Below are 18,416 nucleotides of genomic sequence, written 5' to 3'. Positions count from 1 at the left end.
TAAATGGAAAACCACTGCAATATATCATGTTCATGTTCAAATACCTCGATTAGGGAAAGTTGTATATTTGCATTTTTGACGTGATCGTTCATTTTCCATTACGATCCATTTTTCTTTGTTATGTCACAAAGATGTGACCTTTTTGTTAGTTTGGAGGCACCCTGGGGACCGACACCTTGCAAAGCTTAATCACAGTGGGAGTGTTTTATTCACTGCCACTATGATTAAGCTTCCCATGGTGTCTCAGCCTTTGACACAGCTTGTGTTGTCAGTTGTCATCCTGTCTGGGAGCCTGTTCAGACACAACAGCTGTGCTCTGTTTAGTTCAACAAAATTCTCTGTAAACCGTAAGCTCATGCAGCATTGAGGGAAATGGTCGATGAGCGTGCAGAGAGGGATAAAATACTTTGATATTCTTTCCAAAGGTACCGCAAAGTGGTGCTGAACAACTGCACGAAAGGAGTGAAGGAATTGTACACACCCAGAAAGCAGCAGTGTCCCAACAGACCCCCGAAAGGACTCTTGCTGACCACCAAAGATGGCAAACTCACTGCCGGCCTGGGCAGCAATGTCACCTTCATGGTGCATTTGGATGAGGTGAGAACACACACATCTACATTTAGCTACAGACCTATCAACTTCAACGCTAATTTATTTACCTCAGTTTTTGCTTAAAGCTGCAATAACAGAATTCTGGCAACCTGAGGGCAGAAAAACACATCCAGGTGAACTGTTCTGGATGCTTAATATCTTTTGCAGTTATAATTAATTTGTATCTGTGCTTTGGACTATATAAGGGATAACATTCAAACATGAGAGTTCCTTAAATTCTACCATAAGCAATTAAATGTTCCACTTTCTTCACCTTCTCACTTTTGAGAAATTATCTTTTTCTTCCTTAATTAGGTAGGCAATATGCAAGCTATATGTTTTAACTCATTATTATGAAGTGAATGTCGATTGCACAATGCGATATCGTATTCAGTTTGTTTGCCTGTATGATATCCACTTTAATTGGCAGTTCTGTCTGTGAATGGGTGGTGTAAAATTGCTTGGAAAAAATCAATGCTAAATTTTTCCATTAATTATCTAGAGCTTTTACAGGCAAGTGATTATCATAAGAATCCAATAAAGGTCAGTAAAGGAAGAACGATAGCACAAAGAGAGCTCCGGGAAAGATTTAAAAGCAACGCTGTGCTGACAGGAACATTATTATCCAAAAACAACCAGATATGTTTAAACAGGAAGTGAGCTGCACCAGCGCTGCAGGGAGGAATGCAGATAAAAGTTGTGTATTGCTGCTGTAAATTCAAAGCTTCATAATGTTGTATATTGAACAGATTTGTTTTTCATCAAATTGCATCAAGCAGCAAGTTGCTTCACAATATGGCGCACTTTGTCACAGAGCTGCTACGTTAACCGTATCGAAAAAGTGCATTTCAACCAGACACAACTGTACCGGTAATTCATATTGATGGTCAACTCTCATACTACAGTGATTCTTTTGTTTTGAAACACATCTATTATTTGTTATGTCGATTTGTCTATATATCAACTTACATACAATTTGAAATTCATTGTTTTTCTTGTTTCTTTTTTAATAAAATCATTATACAGTAATGAAAAGGTTTAGTGAATGGGGGTTTAGAGGACTCTCACTGACTCTATGGAATGGTGTGAAAAACTGAGTACACTCACTGCACTTAGACAACGCCACAATCTTTCCTGGAACAGAGGTCTCTGAGAATTCACCCCAAGGTCATATTGTACTATGATCAGAGAAAAAACACAAAACAAAGCACTACGCCTCAGACTCTACAGGACTCGATTATATTAAATGTTGAAGTTTATGAAAGCGCAATTAGAAGAATACTGAATGAGTATGGCTTGTTTGGAAGGGTTGAGAAAGCCTCTTTTCTAAAGAGAACATGGCAGCTAACATGTTTGGCCAGAACGCACATTTAGAGAAAACTAAACACAGCATATCAGCACAAACACCTCATACTAACTGTCATTGCAGTCATGGCGGGCGGGTGATTTGGGCTTGTTTTGTAACCACAGGACCCGGGCACCTCGCAGTCACTGAGTCGAGCCCATGAACTCCTCTATGCAGTATTCAAGAGTTAAATATGAGGCAATCTGCTGTGACAGGACCTTAAGAGAGCTGCACATAAATGAGTGCCTGCAAACCTCAATGAACTGAAGTAGTGTTATAAAGTGGTCAGAATTTCCTGCACAAAGATGTGAGAAACAAGTAGAATAAAGATTATTTCAAGTTATTGCTACTAAATGTGGAATATATGGGTATCCTTCAACCATGATTGTGTATTTTTATAGAGTAACTTTATCATATGACTTGGTGACAATGCTAACACTCTTATACTGCACACACTGAGCCTTCAGTTGTGCTTTTAACTTCAGCTGCAGTGGTGTAGACCAGCGGTCCCCAACCTTTTTTGCACCATGGACCGGTTTAATGTCAGTCATTATTTTCACGGACCGGCCTTTAAGGTGTCACAGATAAATACAACAAAATAAAACGATACGACCGAGACAAAAACTGTGGTATTTTGTAAATATAATAATAAACATGAATTCGCTGTGTAATTGTGTAACTTTATTAGCAGCGTCCTCCTGAAATGCGCCAACAACATTGAGAGTAACATCCTCCTCTCTGCCCCTTAATGCTCTCTGGTCGCTATGGTAACGCCTAAATATTTCTTTCAAAATAAGAGTAACACACAACTACAACATGGGAAAAGACCCAGGGAAACCGAGTTAACGATAACCGGTCCATGGCCCGGGGACTGTTGGTATAGAACACAACAATGTCAGTTTTCTTTTTAGCCTAAATTTGCTTACAATGCCTGAAATCACAAATAGTGGCACTAGACACCCGCTGAATTGTGAATCATATGGAATTCCATATTGTGGGATCATTTGGTACATGTTACTTTGGAAACCCAGCATCATAATCGCACTGACGGCACAGTTCCTCGTCCACTGGTGACCTAAACTATATCGACTGGTTGTGCTAAACAGCTGAATGCATCATTGATTTATTGTGTTGCTATTTAAAGCTCATGTCCAAATAATATTTTATGATGTCAGGACACATAAAGTAAACTGGTGTTTTTATTACTTCGTAGCAAGTAGCACAAATCCTGAAGTACTTTCTAGGAATGTAACTGCATTCTAAACACTCTGAGGTTATATAGACTCAAATTCCTCCAAACCTCCCGTGCAGCGTAAGAGTTCTGAGCCAGAGGGAGACACAAAGGACCTCACCGGGGACCCTGTTAGTGAGTGAGAGCTGTTGTGTTCAGAGCCAGGTCTGCCACACTGGCTGGTCACTAGGAAACTGCCTCACATGTGTCTCAGGCAGTATATGGTCTGTTGATAATAACTGCAGGCTTTACGGCATTAGCAACAGGAGTGTTTTCCTGCCACAGCGGGAACAGCTCAAGGTAAGTGCGCGTCCCCCGGGGTCCGGGCCCAGTTGTCATATTACTGCATGATGAGTTGAGGAATGGACGCCTGTTTTGTTTCATAAAGAATGGATTTCTGTGATGGAAAGAGGAGGGGGACAGAGGAAGGGACGTGGGTGGCAGAACGATGCGATAAAAGAGAAGAAGAGAAGAGCGGGGATAAAGAATCCTTGTGGCATCAGCCCTGTTTGAGAAAATTCTCAAGATGAATTCAAAGTTTAATTTATATTCATGAAGCTTGCGATGGCTGTATTTCTTGGGAAGAGCAAATGGCGTAAAATATTAAATGGGAGAAGACCCTGTGGCTCATATCCATATTTAAAAATAGGGTTAGAAAGAACTAAATAATCAACACATGTTTGGGTGGATGATAAGATCCGCATCACTTCTGATTTTGCATTGTTTAGGCAGCCGTCTACACGTCGTAGTAAATATGTCTAGAGTTGTCAGCTGTTAGCAGTATGTTTTTTTGTTCTTAAACTATTCATGAAGGATTGTTTAAGATTGGTTAAAAAACAAAAGCAGCTCAAATTCTCCTGACTTTGAGATAAATGGGTACTCTGTGTATTATAAATATTATTACGGAGGACGATTCTTAGAGAACTACAGGAGTTTGCCACAAATTACACTTGGCAGCAGCAACATCATGCTAAATGCAGCAGGTACAAAGCTAAAGCTTTAACCAGGATATGAAGATTAACACTAAACAGACCACTTAAGAGCTATTTTTACTTTTTGACACATTTCAGACACATTAATTATTAGTCAGTTATTTATTAAAAATCCCCACGTAAATACTTTAAACCCACAAACTCATCCTCCGGTTTGACTCAAATTAGCATCATTGCAGATAATCATCATGTTGCATTCAGCGAGGACTAGAACAAGTGACAGAGACCATAAAGTTTTCAGAAAAACAGAGCCAGTGGTGGTTTTCCAATAGTCTTCTATAAGACCAAAGTCCTTTTTTGCAACCAGGGAAGTCTCCCTCTGTTGGCCATTAGGAAGAATGCAGGTTTAAGGTTGTTTTGAATTGGCTTCACCTTTCAGACGTGGAAGATGTCTAATTTTTTGTCCACTGTGTTGTTCGAAAATAAACAATTTCTATCTGCAGCAAGCTCATTGATTACCATCTTCTGAAAAGGCTGGACATTTATGGGCCTTCACTCATACAATCACAAACAATAGTCTACATATGTCTGTGAAGGTTCTCATTCATCCAGGTCATCGTAGTCAAAGGAGTCTGCAAAGAAAAGCGTCTGGACTTCTTTAAGTTGCTTGAAGACGTTTCACCTCTCATCCGAGAAGCTTCTTCAGTTCTAAGGTCAAATGGCCATTTGACCTTAGAACTGAAGAAGCTTCTCGGGTCAAATTCTAAGGTCAAATGGCCATTTGACCTTAGAACTGAAGAAGCTTCTCGGATGAGAGGTGAAACGTCTTCAAGCAACTTAAAGAAGTCCAGACGCTTTTCTTTGCAGACTCCTTTGAATAGTCTACATACATACACTCGAACCTCCTTCAAAAACTCAGCACTACTTTTTTTAGTCAGATGATTCTAGCTGCTGCTTTTGCTTTCATGATGCTCCAGATGTTTTCAGCTGGTTAGGGGTCTGGACTCCACAGCATGTCTTTATTCTGTCTTCCTTCTCTCACCCCAACCGGTCGCAGCAGATGGCCCCGCCCCTCCCTGAGCCTGGTTCTGCCGGAGGTTTCTTCCTGTTAAAAGGGAGTTTTTCCTTCCCACTGTCGCCAAAGTGCTTGCTCATAGGGGGTCATATGATTGTTGGGTTTTTCTCTGTGTGTATTATTGTAGGGTCTACCTTACAGTATAAAGCGCCTTGAGACAACTGTTGTTGTGATTTGGTGCTGTATAAATAAAATTGAACTGAATTAAATTGAACTGAATTGAACTGAAATGACTGCAGGCAGGCCAGTTCAGCACCCAGATGCTTACACAGCTACAAAGCCATGCTGCTGGAATAGATGCAGTATGAGGTATAATACGTCCCAAAGAAAGGTCTCTCACAGAAGGGATCACGTGTTGCTCTAAAACCTTTTAGCATTGATGATGCCTTTCCAGATGTGCAAGATGTCCGTTCCATAGGCAGTGATGCACTCACACCATCAGAGATGCAGACTTATGAACTGAGCACTGATAACAAGCCAGATGGCCCCTCTCTACTTGAGTCTGGAGCCTGTGGCATCCATGTTTTCCAAAAAGAATCATACATTTCAATTTGTCTGACCACAGAGCAGTTTTCCACTTTTCCTCCATTCGTTTTAAATGAGCTTTGGCCCAGAGAAGTTGGCAGGATTTCTGGCTCATGTTCACATATGGCTTCTTCTTTGCATGATGAAGCTTTAACCTGCATTTGTGGATGGCACAGTGAATTTGGTTCACAGGAAATGATTTGCGGAAGTGCTCCCAAGCCCATGCAGCAATTTCCATGGCACGCTGTGCCCCCCTGAGGGCATCAAGATCACAGGCATGCAATACTGATTTTCAGCCTTGTCCCTTACAGACAGATTTCTAGAGATTCTCTGAAAACGATGAGATGTCCAAAGAGTTTTATACCAAGGAACACTGGTCTGAAATTGTTCCATCATTTTTAGATGCAGTTTGTTGCGGATTGGTGAGCCTCCTTCCATCTTTGCTTCTGAGAAACAGTCTAATGTGTTCTCTTCATACCCAGTCAAGTTACTAAGCTGTTGCCAGTTAATCTAATTAGTTGTAAAATGTTCATCCAGCAAAGTACCACTTACTTTCCGAGCCTTTTGTTGACCCTGTCCCAACGTTTTTGAGACGTGTTGCTGCCATCAAATTCAGAACGAGCTAATATTTTTCATGAAATAGTAAAATGTCTCACTTTAATTATTTGATATATTTTCTGTTCTATTGGCAATAAAATATGGATTTATGAGTTTTGCAAATCAGTGCATTTTACACAATATTTTTGGAACTGGGTTCTTTTTGACTGATTAGATTTATAAAACATAGTGTGACAGATTATATCAGATGGCGGCACAAAGTGAGGACTGACTGGATAAACTGCCATCCCTCTTGGTTCATTGCTGTCATGAATCAGATTTGGCTTCAGTTTTCCGACCCAGGCTTCGCCAGCTCTGTGCTTAAGTTGGAGAGGACAGATTGGTGACAGCATGTGTTAGAGAGCCACTGTTTTCAGTTTCATTGTTTCCTTTAACTGTTTAGGTTCTGTTGCAGCTTTCTAATTGCCCCCATAAGATATAAAAACTTGAAACTTTGTGTCAGCTTGATATAAAGTTTTAGTCTTGTCCTTGGTTACTGTATTGATGTATCCATCACTACATTACAAAAAGTTCAATTCTCACCAAAAGTGGCTTTCAGTGATCACACTGTGTTTCCTTCTGGGTTAATATAATCTCCCTGTGATCTGCCTAACACTTGTTTTGTCAGTCTGAATTTTTATCAGCCACTTCTCTGTTTCACAATCGTGTCACATTTGGGAGAAAATGTTCTACGGTTGTTCTCGCTCATGTTATCTTTTTGCGAAATCCATTTCTGCCCCAGTGGAAAAGCCAGATGAATCTCCTGCCAACAAACATTGTGAATATCGAACATGACAGCCACGACTACTGAGGATTTCCAGCTAAAATATTAACTGCAGTGCTCATTCTGAAGCTCTGTGTAGTCACAACAATTGGAGTACTTGCCCTGACTTGTTTAGCTAGTATCAAAAAATATACATTCTACAAAAATCTGTGTAGTGCTTTAATGATCTCCATACGTATAAATATGTAAAATATTAATATGGTAAATAAACCTGCATTCATTGTTTTTGTTAAAAGTTTTTCTAGCACTTGGGGGCAGCAGAATAAGTTGCTGTTGTTATAGTAAATAAATTATTGATTTCAGTTGCTCTAATAGTGTTTTACACAAAAACAACACAAAACACACATTGTTGTCCTGTGTAGAGTTAATTTAATTCAGACTAAGAGAAGATCATGATGACTTGTTCTTGTTCGTATTCAGACGGACCTCTCACAAGCAGACCCAATATGCATAACATCCATCAGTCAGCATCACTGATTGGATTGCTTGTTGTGCACTTTAATGCTTTTAGTTATCTTTACTGTGAAACAAAGAGCACATGAAGGAATAACTGATTGCTCGCATTATTAGTACTTTCTGCGACCCCCATGCTAAGTGCATGTTATGCATTACCGTCATTACCAAATGATTTCCATTAACATCACCTATACAGATTGATTTTAAGGTTGCTTTCTGCTTACACAAATAGCAGCTGGATTTATTAGTAGCATCACTTTCAGATTGTATTTCAGGACTAAAATGAATGAATCAGTCTTTCTGGAATCGGACCACATTCTTGCAATGCTACTGTTCCATTGTTTAGTCTTTACCAGTTTTATCTATTTAAAATAAACTTTATACATTTGGTGCTTTTTGAAACAAAAAACCCCTGAAAGGATTCTTGGAGCTTTGGAGTTGTACCTGTCACCTCACAGGTCTGTCTGTAATGTAAAACTGTATCGCTCCTCACAGTTGTCCCTGCTGTAACCAATTAAGCAAAATTTTCTATTTAACTGGCCTTTTTAGAATTTGTCTAGTCTTATTATTACAGTGCAAACATGAATCCACTGTAGAGGAAACGTGACCTGGACTCTGCTGTCAGAAATAACCCGGGCGATGTTCCAAAACAATTCACAGCTTTTGTTGTCACACAGCACGCTGATACTGTAGATTCAGGTCTGACACACACCTGAACAAATGCTGGTCTCATGTATCCAAAGCCCTGTCCACATACAGCAGCGCTTACAGTGCAAACCCACAGTCCCAAGGTTCCAGCCATGATGTGTTTGGATTTGTTCAACCCTGAGAGATACACGAACACAAAGAGTGACATTTAGAGAGACGGGTCAGCATTGCTCTCATGCAGATTAGCGAATCCCGCTGTGGCCGATACAGCGAGGAGCGTGAACAGAATGGCCAGCAGACGCCGAGAAGAGCTGAGTGACATCAGCACCACCGAGCCCGAGTCTTGTTTGCATGCCAGCTCATTACACTTCTAAACAATACCCGTGCTGTCAAACCCTGTTCTTAGCTTTTCTCTATTCTCTCCAGCCACTTATCAGAGATTTCATTTTCTAGACAGAGTGACATGAAAAATCCCCAAAAGCCCACCAAACCTCCTGTGTTTGAACACACACAAGCACACAAAGGAGTGACTGGTAGTGAGGAATGGAAAGAGTAAAGGAGCAGGAAAGAGAACAATGGATTTATTTGGGTCTAATGTGAGTTTTGGCAGAGGTGGCATGCTAATGCTGTGTTACAAATTAAGATCCCAGTTGCCTTCTGCTACAGTGTGCCAAGGGGAGGCTGGGAGTTTGACTTCACAGGCCTGAGAGGATGAGTTCAGATTTGGTCGCCGTGGCAGCTGGAGCCACCAACACTTGCGCTGTGTGTTTATCCGCCGACGGTGCCAGATGTGACTCTCGGAGGAAACCGTGCAGGCAGCGGAAGGATCGCACATCCTGCAAAGGCAAACACGGCGGGACGGGATCACAACACAAACGCACATGTGCATACAAAATTTATTTTTCGCCTCTTCTGCTGCACGTGCCACAAAGCAATGAAAATAATTTATATACAACACTTTTATACAATCCAATATGATTAATATATTAATAAATAAAACCTTGAAGTCATTTCACTCATGAGTTAACTTGCAACAAATCATCCGCCTGCAAAGATGCCTCGAAGAGACTAAGAATGATCTTTTTTCAGCCTTTAATAGCAGAATGTTTATGTGTTTGCTCTGCAAATGAATTCTTTATTTACAAAATTTGAGCAAACTAAAGAGCATCAGTTATTGTTTGGTAAAACTAGTCTTTCTGCTAAACTGGTCAGACAAAACTTCAGGAAGCAGTGACATGAAGAGAGAAAGACTAGTGCTCTTAATCTAAGAGAGAAATGAGTAAAAGAACATTTGTGAAACTGTGTGAAGTAATACTTGAAAATAAACAGACACAATATAGTGACTGTCATGTCCTTTTCTATGTACTATAAAGTACATAGAAAAGGACATGAAGGTGGTGTTTAAATGTCAGAGAGGTGTTGTGGAAGAAGCTAAAGAAAGGCTGGCAGCTCTCAACATACCTGAAATAATGTTTTGTTGAGGTCAAAGTTTGAAGCACCGATTGACTTGTAACAATGGTAGCTATCGAGATCTACAGATTACTGGATGTTGGATCAGTTCTCATAGTCATCATGTTTGGGTGAAAAGATGTAAAGCAACTTTTCAAACAGCCGGATCATCAGTGCCAGACAGCCTGGTGGGAGCATCGCTGAGGTGGCTTGAGGAGTGCAGCTGGTCAGCTTGATCTGTGGGATTTTACAGGATCTGCTGCTGACATCTTGCTGCCAGAAATGCTGGGCACTTCCATTCATTCAGCCACTGGGTGTGTCTTATGGCAGCATACAGGAACAAGCATACTTTTTCTCTCTTTATTTATGCAAATAGTGAAATTCAATCATGTGATTATTATCCACAGTCAATCATAATCACAGTTTTTTTATTTGGATTATTAGTAGGTTGTTGAAACTTATTATTTCACTTATAATTATTATTGAAGCTTATCTCCTTTTCTTCATCCTAATGGCATCATGGTCATTTTGCACTACACCAGAAAGGCTCCTGGTCTCGTGGGCGGAGCCTTTCTCCATGGGGTTTGTGTGTGTTCCTTTTGCTTGCATGAGTTCCTCCACGTACTTCAAAGACTTGCATTAGCCATCGATGTGAAGTAGATGATATGTATATGAGGTAAAGCACTTAATGTGTACCCAGATGGACTGTCTTTAAATGTAAATTTAAAGCACTTTGACGGGTCATTAAATCAGCACAATATAAAAATGGCACTTGTTCCATTTCATCTTTCGTAACTAGGATTTCACCAAAAAACAACAAGTTCTTTACAAGTGCTTTTAGAACAGACTGAAATGTAAGCCCCTAAAACTTTGAATTTGCCCTCACAAGCATACTTGAAGTGCTTTAGATTAATGAACTATATTTGGCTTTAGTTGAATCCGCCCCATGCCAGCCTTCTCTCCTCAGGGAAGCAGACTCTCCTGACTCACTCACAGCCTGCTTCCCGGCCATGAATTGGATGTGATTGGTCAGTGTTAAAGCACAAATAACCTCACCTGCTGATACTTTGTTGCCATTCTGTGTTATTAGTTTCACAATCTCTTTTAGCACTTTGCACCATGCTGCAGCTTGATTGCGCTCCTGCGCCTGGTCAACGAAGTGCTCCTTCTCTCAGTGTGCTCATGCACCTTAAGTTTGAGATATGGTCTAAGATGCCTTCGTTTTAATAAAATCAGATTAAAGCCACACTGTTTTATCTAACAGTGTTGTGGTTTACCTGTATGCCTAGATCTAACTGGTGTTTTAACAAAAATAAAGAAAATAACACAGAACCTAATGGAGTTATATTCGAAACACAAATTTTTAAATTATTAATTATTTTTATTTTAATTATTAAATATTTTCAAATTTACCTACAGGACTGTTCCAACACAAAAATACTCCCAAGAAAAGACCGTGGGTGGCATCGGGTGGTTTGTTTCAGAACGCTCTTTCAAAAATATATGGTGTTTATTTTGTGGTAAAATATAAACCAAAATTCAACCCAATCACTTTTTACAACTTAGACATAAACAAAAGTTAACTCAATCTGATTCCACAAATTCAAAAGTGATCATAAGTTGGGCACCGGTTTAGCTCTGTGCGTTGGCGGCTGCATGCAGCTCTTCCCTGTAAAGCAGCCACACCGCAAAACTCATTTCAGTAAAAGTGTTTGTCTGCTTGAAGAAACACTGCTGTGCTGTGTTTCAGGGGGACTCTCTGCGGACCAACATCCAGCTGGATTTTGGTGACGGCACAGCAGTTTCATACTCCAATCTGAGCTGGACCGAGGAAGGGATCAAACACATCTACAAGTCTGCCGGAATATTCCGTGTCACAGCGTTTGCAGAGAACACGCTCGGTTACGACACCACGACACTCTATCTGCACGTCACATGTAAGTGTCCACACTGTAACAAACACAACGCGTGCTGTTGCTTTCAACTGAAAGCCCCTCTGCTGCTGTTCGCTCTCTGTTCCACCATTGCAGTCGACATAAGAGACAAAACTGTCGATGCCGTCATCTGAGTCCACTTTTAGTTTGCACTCAAAGCAGTTAACTTAGTGCCCAGAAGCAGAGTGTTTGTAGACTTTTATTACTTTGTGTTTGCTTTTCAGGCCACAAAGCATTACTGGTAAATGCAGATGTGTATGAGTATATCCATGAACATCAGTTAATGATGCGTTTCCTGTCTGTATACAGTGTGTTAAGATGGGAAAATGTTTATAATGTAGAAACAGAATGAGACTTTACAAACTGAACGGTCTGTAAAATCTCATTTTAAAAGCTCTCTTTTATTCTGACCAGACGTGCTCATATTTAGTTATTGTTATTGATTTGGTACAGTGCACACACATACCCACTAAAGTTGTGTTAGGTAAGATGATATAATAATCAGAGTTCACCCACCAGCACTGAAATTTAAATAGCATTAAATGAAATTGATAAAATTTGCTGAACAGTAAGGTTGAAAGAAGGTTACACCAGGATGTAGATGTTTACATCACAGATCATAAAAATGACAACGTTAAACATCTCTTTTGAAAGAAAAGTACCCGGTCTTGCTTGCGTTTCAAATGCCTGTTGCTGGACTGACTTCTAAAGGTGGCACAGAAGAGTGAAACAGAGCCGGACGGCCCCGTTATACTAGGTTAACCCTGTAAGATCCAACCCATAAAAAATAGCAAGAAAATTTGGATTTTTTGGAACGGAGATGTTTTCTGAGATGTATTTTTATTATATGTTTATTATATCTTTTTTGTATCACATTTGATACATTGGGCATTTTTGGCAACTTTTTTGTTAACAACAATGTTAATTTTAGACCAAAAAAAGAGTTTTGTCCATAACATTTTGAAATTATGGAAAGTATTGATCATAGAGATAGAGGTCCCAGAAACTCATGTATCAAATATGATAAAAAGGACATTATAGGGTTAAGAAGAGAGGTGATGATTAGTGAGCAGCAATGTGACTTCCTGCTGAGAAACAGCTCTGCAGATGCAATGTTTGTTTCGAGAGTGGTGATGAACAAATGTAGATGAGGTCAGAAGAGCCTCACTGTGTCTTTGCAGATCAAGAGAAAGTGTATGATAGGGTGCCAAGAGAGGAACTGTGGTACTGCATGAATACGTCAGGAGCAAAGCGCAGAGTATGGGGGGGTGCAGGACAGCTATGAGAACAGTGACATGGTGGTGAGGTGTGTGGTGAGTGACAGATGGGTTCAAAGTGGGGGTGGGATTACATCAGAGATCTGCTCTGAGCCCTGCTTGTTTGCAGTGGGGATGGACAGGCTGACAGATGAGGTCAGGCAGGAGTCTCTGTGGACTCTAACGTTTGCCAAAGACATCGTGATCTGTAGTGAGAATAGGGAGCCTGGAGAGGTGGAGGTATGCTCTGGAGAAAAGAGGAATCAAAGGCTGTAGGTGCAAGACAGAATATTTCAATTTGATTTTCAATTCACTTCAGGTTTATTTATATAACACCAAATAATGACAACAGTCACCTCAATGTGATATGTGAGAATGTACATGTGTGAGAATGACAGGGAGACAACTGCAACAGTGAAGATGGATGACCGTCAAAAGCAACGGACAAGAGAAAGGTGAAGAAGAGAGGGTGGAGTGGGTGGAGACGAGTGAGAGGAAGGATATCAGAAAAGAGTGAAAGGGAAGGTTTACCAGATGATAGTGTGACCTGCCATCAGTCAGTATGGTTTAGAGACGGTAGCGCTGGGAAAAACACGGGAGGCTGAGCTGGAGGTGCTGAGATGGAGAGATGAGATGATTTGGACATGTGCAGAGCTGGGATTGCGGATATAATGGACAGAGAGGTTGAATTTGGAGTTGCCAGGCAGGAGGAATAGAGGAAAACCACAGAGAGGTTTCAGGGATGTAGTGAAGGAGGACATCAGAGGGTTGGTGTGACACAGGAGGAGGATGCTGGGATAGGGTGAGATGGAGGAAGATGATCTGCTGTGGTGAGCAGCAAGAAGAAGTTTGTTTTTTCTTTTTTAAATTATTTAGACAAAAGAGTGAAGAGACATGAAGACGTTTGTGTCAGAGTCAGTGATGCTGGGACGTGGCTGTTGGTTCATATTAATGATGTAGTGTTGCTCAGTTTATACTGGGGATGGAAGAGAGGCCTTCAGGTAATAGAAGGGATTTTTGTAGAAAGTCGCTGCTACCTGCCTTCAAATAAATGAGAGAAAGCCTTTGGATGGATGGTCAGATGCAAATCAAATCAAATCAAATCACCTTTATTGTCATGTCACATGTGCAGGTACACTGGTACAGTACATGCGAGTGAAATTCTTGTGTGCGAGCTTCACAAGCAACAGAGTTGTGCAAAATACAATAACGTGCAACAAGCAAAATATAAAAATGGCTAATCTAAAAAGTAATAAATATATGTACCATATATAAAGGTATATAGGTATATATAGCAGTCCTTTTGGGCATCGGCAAAAAAAAAAACATTAAATGAAAGTAAGTCACTTAATGCATTTTTTTGATCAGCAGTAAAATGTTTTTTCAGATGTATATTTCACGGTACCTAGCTCCAGGTGGTAAAATACGTTCACCTGAATGGCAACCGCACTGTTGATCCACACTAAACTCATTTGAAGTGAACTGTGCTGACCTATACAGGCTTATGTAATACAGCAGCTGTGATAAACAAGTTTGGGAAAAAGGTCATAATAAACTTGCTTATGCAAGGTTTTACTGTGGGGAGAAACAAACAGAGAAGTGGGCCTTTAAGGCCACTGCAGCTAATAGGCAGTTATCTGAGGATACGGCATCACAACAATGGATTATTTTTAAAGCGGAGCAGGTTTTACGCAGCAGCACAAATAACAAATTACTGGATCGTCATGCCTTCTAGCTTCTGTTCAGACAGCAACAAAACAGTGTATCACTTTAACTTTCCATGGAAATTATTCAAGCTGCTTTCTGTAAGTGTTGAATTGTCTCTCTGTCTCGGTAGTTATTTTTGCTGATGTTTTTCAGTCAATTTTAATTTAACCTCTTGCCACCCTGACGTGTCAGCCAGCCTGTGCTGTATTTATATATTTCTGACAGGAATAATTTCAGCTGGATGTATTTCACAGTGTAGGTGATGCTTTCAGGGAGAAACGCCAAAAACTACTACAAACGATTTCTCAGCTGAGCATATTTAATACCAAACGATTTTCTCACCTTCTCTCATTCATACAAAGATACAGTACACACACGCGCGCACACACACACACACACACACACACACACACACACAGCATCTGAAGTTGGGGATAAAGATTAGTTCTGCTTAAAGAGGATGAGCGCTAATAGAAGCCTTGGAGAAATGAGCACTACACGAACCTTTCGTTGGAGTTTTTCCATAAAAATGGTGTATTACACTTGTCCATGGCAGGAAACTTCATCTCTACGATTAGTGTAAACCATCCCAGACCCCTGTCAGGTCCCATTAGGTTCTTAGTGGGGAGGTTTGCAGTATTACCCAGAAGGTATTATGTCAAAAAATTCATGATGGTGTCAACATTTTTGAGAGTTTTTTGCTCGTCAGCACTAGTATCAGAGTGAAGTGGTTCAGTTTGCTGTCAAACAATAATGTTACATATGTGCAAAAAATAGCTAAACTATCTGTTTGCCCACTATATGTTTTATCTATATTTTCACAGACAGTAGCTGTCACCTGAAGTTTGCTCCTGTCACGTTACACCAGAATAAATATCTCACAGTTGACGACATGAGACATTAGGAGTAGAGCTTTTTTCTTCAGGGAAAATTCAAGTCAGATGAATGAGAACTAGAACTGCAAAAAAATATATAGTGTTAACTTATTAAAAGAAGGCAGCAGACGTCCACTCCTGTTTTTTTTTTATAGAAAGCAGGGTTTGTATTTAAAGACATTCACTTTTCTGGCTCAGCTGCAGTTTTGTTGAACTCTAACTGCTGCACACTGTGACGATTGGTCAGAAATTTAAAATGCAGGAAGAAAAGATTTTTTTCTCCAAACTATCCAAGTAAACATGTCAGTTGTGTCTCTTAATAGTCACGTAGCTTGATGGAAGCAGGCAGTGTGTGTAGCTACAGGTTAAATCTGGTATATCCTCCTCCAAATCACTCCACAGATCTTTTAAAGATTTAAGCTAATTAAGAAATGTCACAAAGTGTGGTTTTGACGTTTTTAAAACTTTGCCTTTATGTTTTGTACGGGCAATTGCAAACAGCAAAACTTACATTACAAGTGCTAGCACATGGTCCGCTTTGGTGGGGTTCCAGTTTGTCACGCACCTCCCAGTCTTGGCAATTTGGCACGCTCAGCCGGGTTCAAACGCCCAGGCAGGCTTTTCAGTGCTATATCAGTGCAGGAGGACGGACATTACACAGGAGAAGATGAGTGGAACAGCTGGAAAAGATGAGACATTGTGCAGAGAAACCTCAGCAATCATTTTGTCACCGGGGTTGCTTCTTCCTATCGCAACGCTAAGACGGTAATCTTTACTGAGTTGCTCTCATTTAGAGGACGACTGCAGCGAGTCAAGCCTTCCTTAAAGCGTTAGTATAAATGTTTACTGTGTTTATGTCATAGTTCACATGAGCATCAGTCTCAAAGTGAGTTTAACCTGCTCTCTGGAATAGACCCAGGTGGACCTTCACTGTAATAATTTAAAGTGTACATAAATATAAATGAGTGTTATCCAACTGGGCATCTTTGGATCATTAGAGTTCTGTCTGTGATGCCGTGGGGTCCTTAGCTTATAATATAAAGTGCCTTGAGATGTCTGTTGTTGTTCCATATAAATAAAACTGAATTTTCCCTTAGAGGATTATAAAGAAGTGCAAAAAGTGGATTTTGTGGTGTGGAGATAATAAAGGACAAAAAAAATAGAACTGTTTAATTCAACTTATCAGTTTATCAAACCATAATGTGCAGAAATGCAAACTCTATTTAAAAACCTTGTTTTGCCACAGAGAAAGCAATTACTTCTGTCAACTGTTTAAAAACACAGCACAGCAGGCAGAAAGAAAACTCTTCCATTTGCTGATTATTTTCTCTCCAATATACAAGGCTGGAATAATTTAAAACAAACATGCACCCAACTTACTGACATAGTCATTATTAAGAAATGTACTGTCACAACTCGGTGGATAAAGAAATAAAGATGAATATGAATGAGAACAAGATCACACGAACGTACAGTGTTTCATCTTCTGCCATCGCAGCGTGTGCATTGTTATAACAGGCTGCCATATATGTCTTACCTATTAGGCAGTCTCATTACACCTGCCAGCAGACTCGCACAGCCTAATTGGGAAGGTCTGTCTGACATGCATTGCAGTGATAGCAGTATAGAATTAGGCAATAAACTGCAGGGGGGGTTCTATTACTTAGAAGCTGTTACATCATTTGATTGTTACACTGAAAGATGTAACAATTATCTCGTTTCAAGTGACATAAAAAGTCCCCGACTGTTTAATTGTGCTCATAAAGATAAACTTTCTCAGTAATGTTGGATTGAGTTGCATCAACATGGTTACAGAAGTAGAGGTGTTACATTTTAGAGGATTTTCATCCATCACGTCGTAGTAACGGACACTCAGCTGCAGCTTGAGAGTTCCTCACTATGAGTTTATATGATATTTGTTTTCACAGTGTTTGTATTTATCCATTTTTCTTAACCCACTTATTCTGTCTAGAGTTTTGGGATGCGAGTGTGTCCTTACCCAAACTACACCAGACATGTAGACAAACAGTAGACTGGGAAACAGAGACAGATGTATTCACCTCAGGTGCAGATCTTTGAACTGTGGGAGGAAACCCGAGCGCACTAAACAAGCTTCGCACCCCATGTACCACCAACTGGCTTTTTTGTATTTGAGTGAGAAGCACGATCTGAAGTGTGCCTCATTAACTGAATCCGTGTACAATATCAACTCGTCTGTCCTGTTTCTTTCTTAGGTCCAGTGGAGCATGTCCAACTTCTTGCTCCCTTTGTGGTCATAAGAAACAAGGAAGTGAACATCACAGCGGTGGTCTTACCCAGCCACTCACGCACAGTCACTTACTTCTGGTGGTTAGGAAACAATACAGAGGTAACGTCTGCAAAGGAAGACTCATTAAAGACATTTTCATTGTAATTTCTGTGGCTTGCGATTTAGATTTTAGTTGTTATTTTTTTAAGCTGTATAGTAAGTGCTGCTGTTAGTGGACTGCTTAATATAAATGCTCTTATCTGTGCTTGAGAAGTGTTTTTAATGTTTAAGAAGAATAAAACAACAAAAGAGAGATCCAGAGCCAAGTCCTCAAAAATGAGAGAACATGTCTCATGTGCTTAGAGCACGCTCAGGTTAACGTTCAGCTGAAAGGTCCTCTCGTGACGTCAGACTTAAAGACCGGATTCCTCTTCCATATCTGTTGTGATGTGGTCATGGTAACAGTTGCTGGAGTTGTTAGAGTATATGTATTACACTGATTCTGTTTGGATATGCTTTTTTGTTTTGTTTTTTAAAGCAGAAACAACACTTTTAAGCTACTACCGAAACTATCACTATAATATTAGTCATCTTGTGTTTGGTAGGGCCTAAACTCTCACTGTGTATACTTATAAATGAGTACCCGTTACAGTTTTTATAACATACTACTTCATGTTCCTCCTCATGAGGGATTTTGGTGTCATGGTATGCAGTTTCACCAATGTTACACATTGAACTTGGAAAGAAATTAGGACATGATTTC

General features: G+C 40.1%; 1 protein-coding gene across 2 annotated transcripts in view; it reads left to right on the top strand.

Moving 5' to 3' along the window:
- The window catches only part of sorcs3a (sortilin related VPS10 domain containing receptor 3a), a 241,040-nt gene that overhangs the window by 193,177 nt on the left and 29,447 nt on the right, over nucleotides 1-18,416 (top strand). For both annotated transcript variants that reach the window (XM_005470161.4, XM_019360519.2), the window contains 3 exons: nucleotides 426-597; nucleotides 11,384-11,570; nucleotides 17,640-17,773. In XM_005470161.4, coding sequence (XP_005470218.1) covers nucleotides 426-597; nucleotides 11,384-11,570; nucleotides 17,640-17,773 — 493 coding nt within the window. The remainder of the gene's footprint in view (nucleotides 1-425; nucleotides 598-11,383; nucleotides 11,571-17,639; nucleotides 17,774-18,416) is intronic.

The sequence above is a fragment of the Oreochromis niloticus genome, linkage group LG6 (assembly GCF_001858045.2).
Source record: "Oreochromis niloticus isolate F11D_XX linkage group LG6, O_niloticus_UMD_NMBU, whole genome shotgun sequence".
In the NCBI taxonomy this organism is placed as follows: domain Eukaryota; kingdom Metazoa; phylum Chordata; class Actinopteri; order Cichliformes; family Cichlidae; genus Oreochromis; species Oreochromis niloticus.
This window is presented reverse-complemented; position numbering and strand designations above follow the sequence as displayed.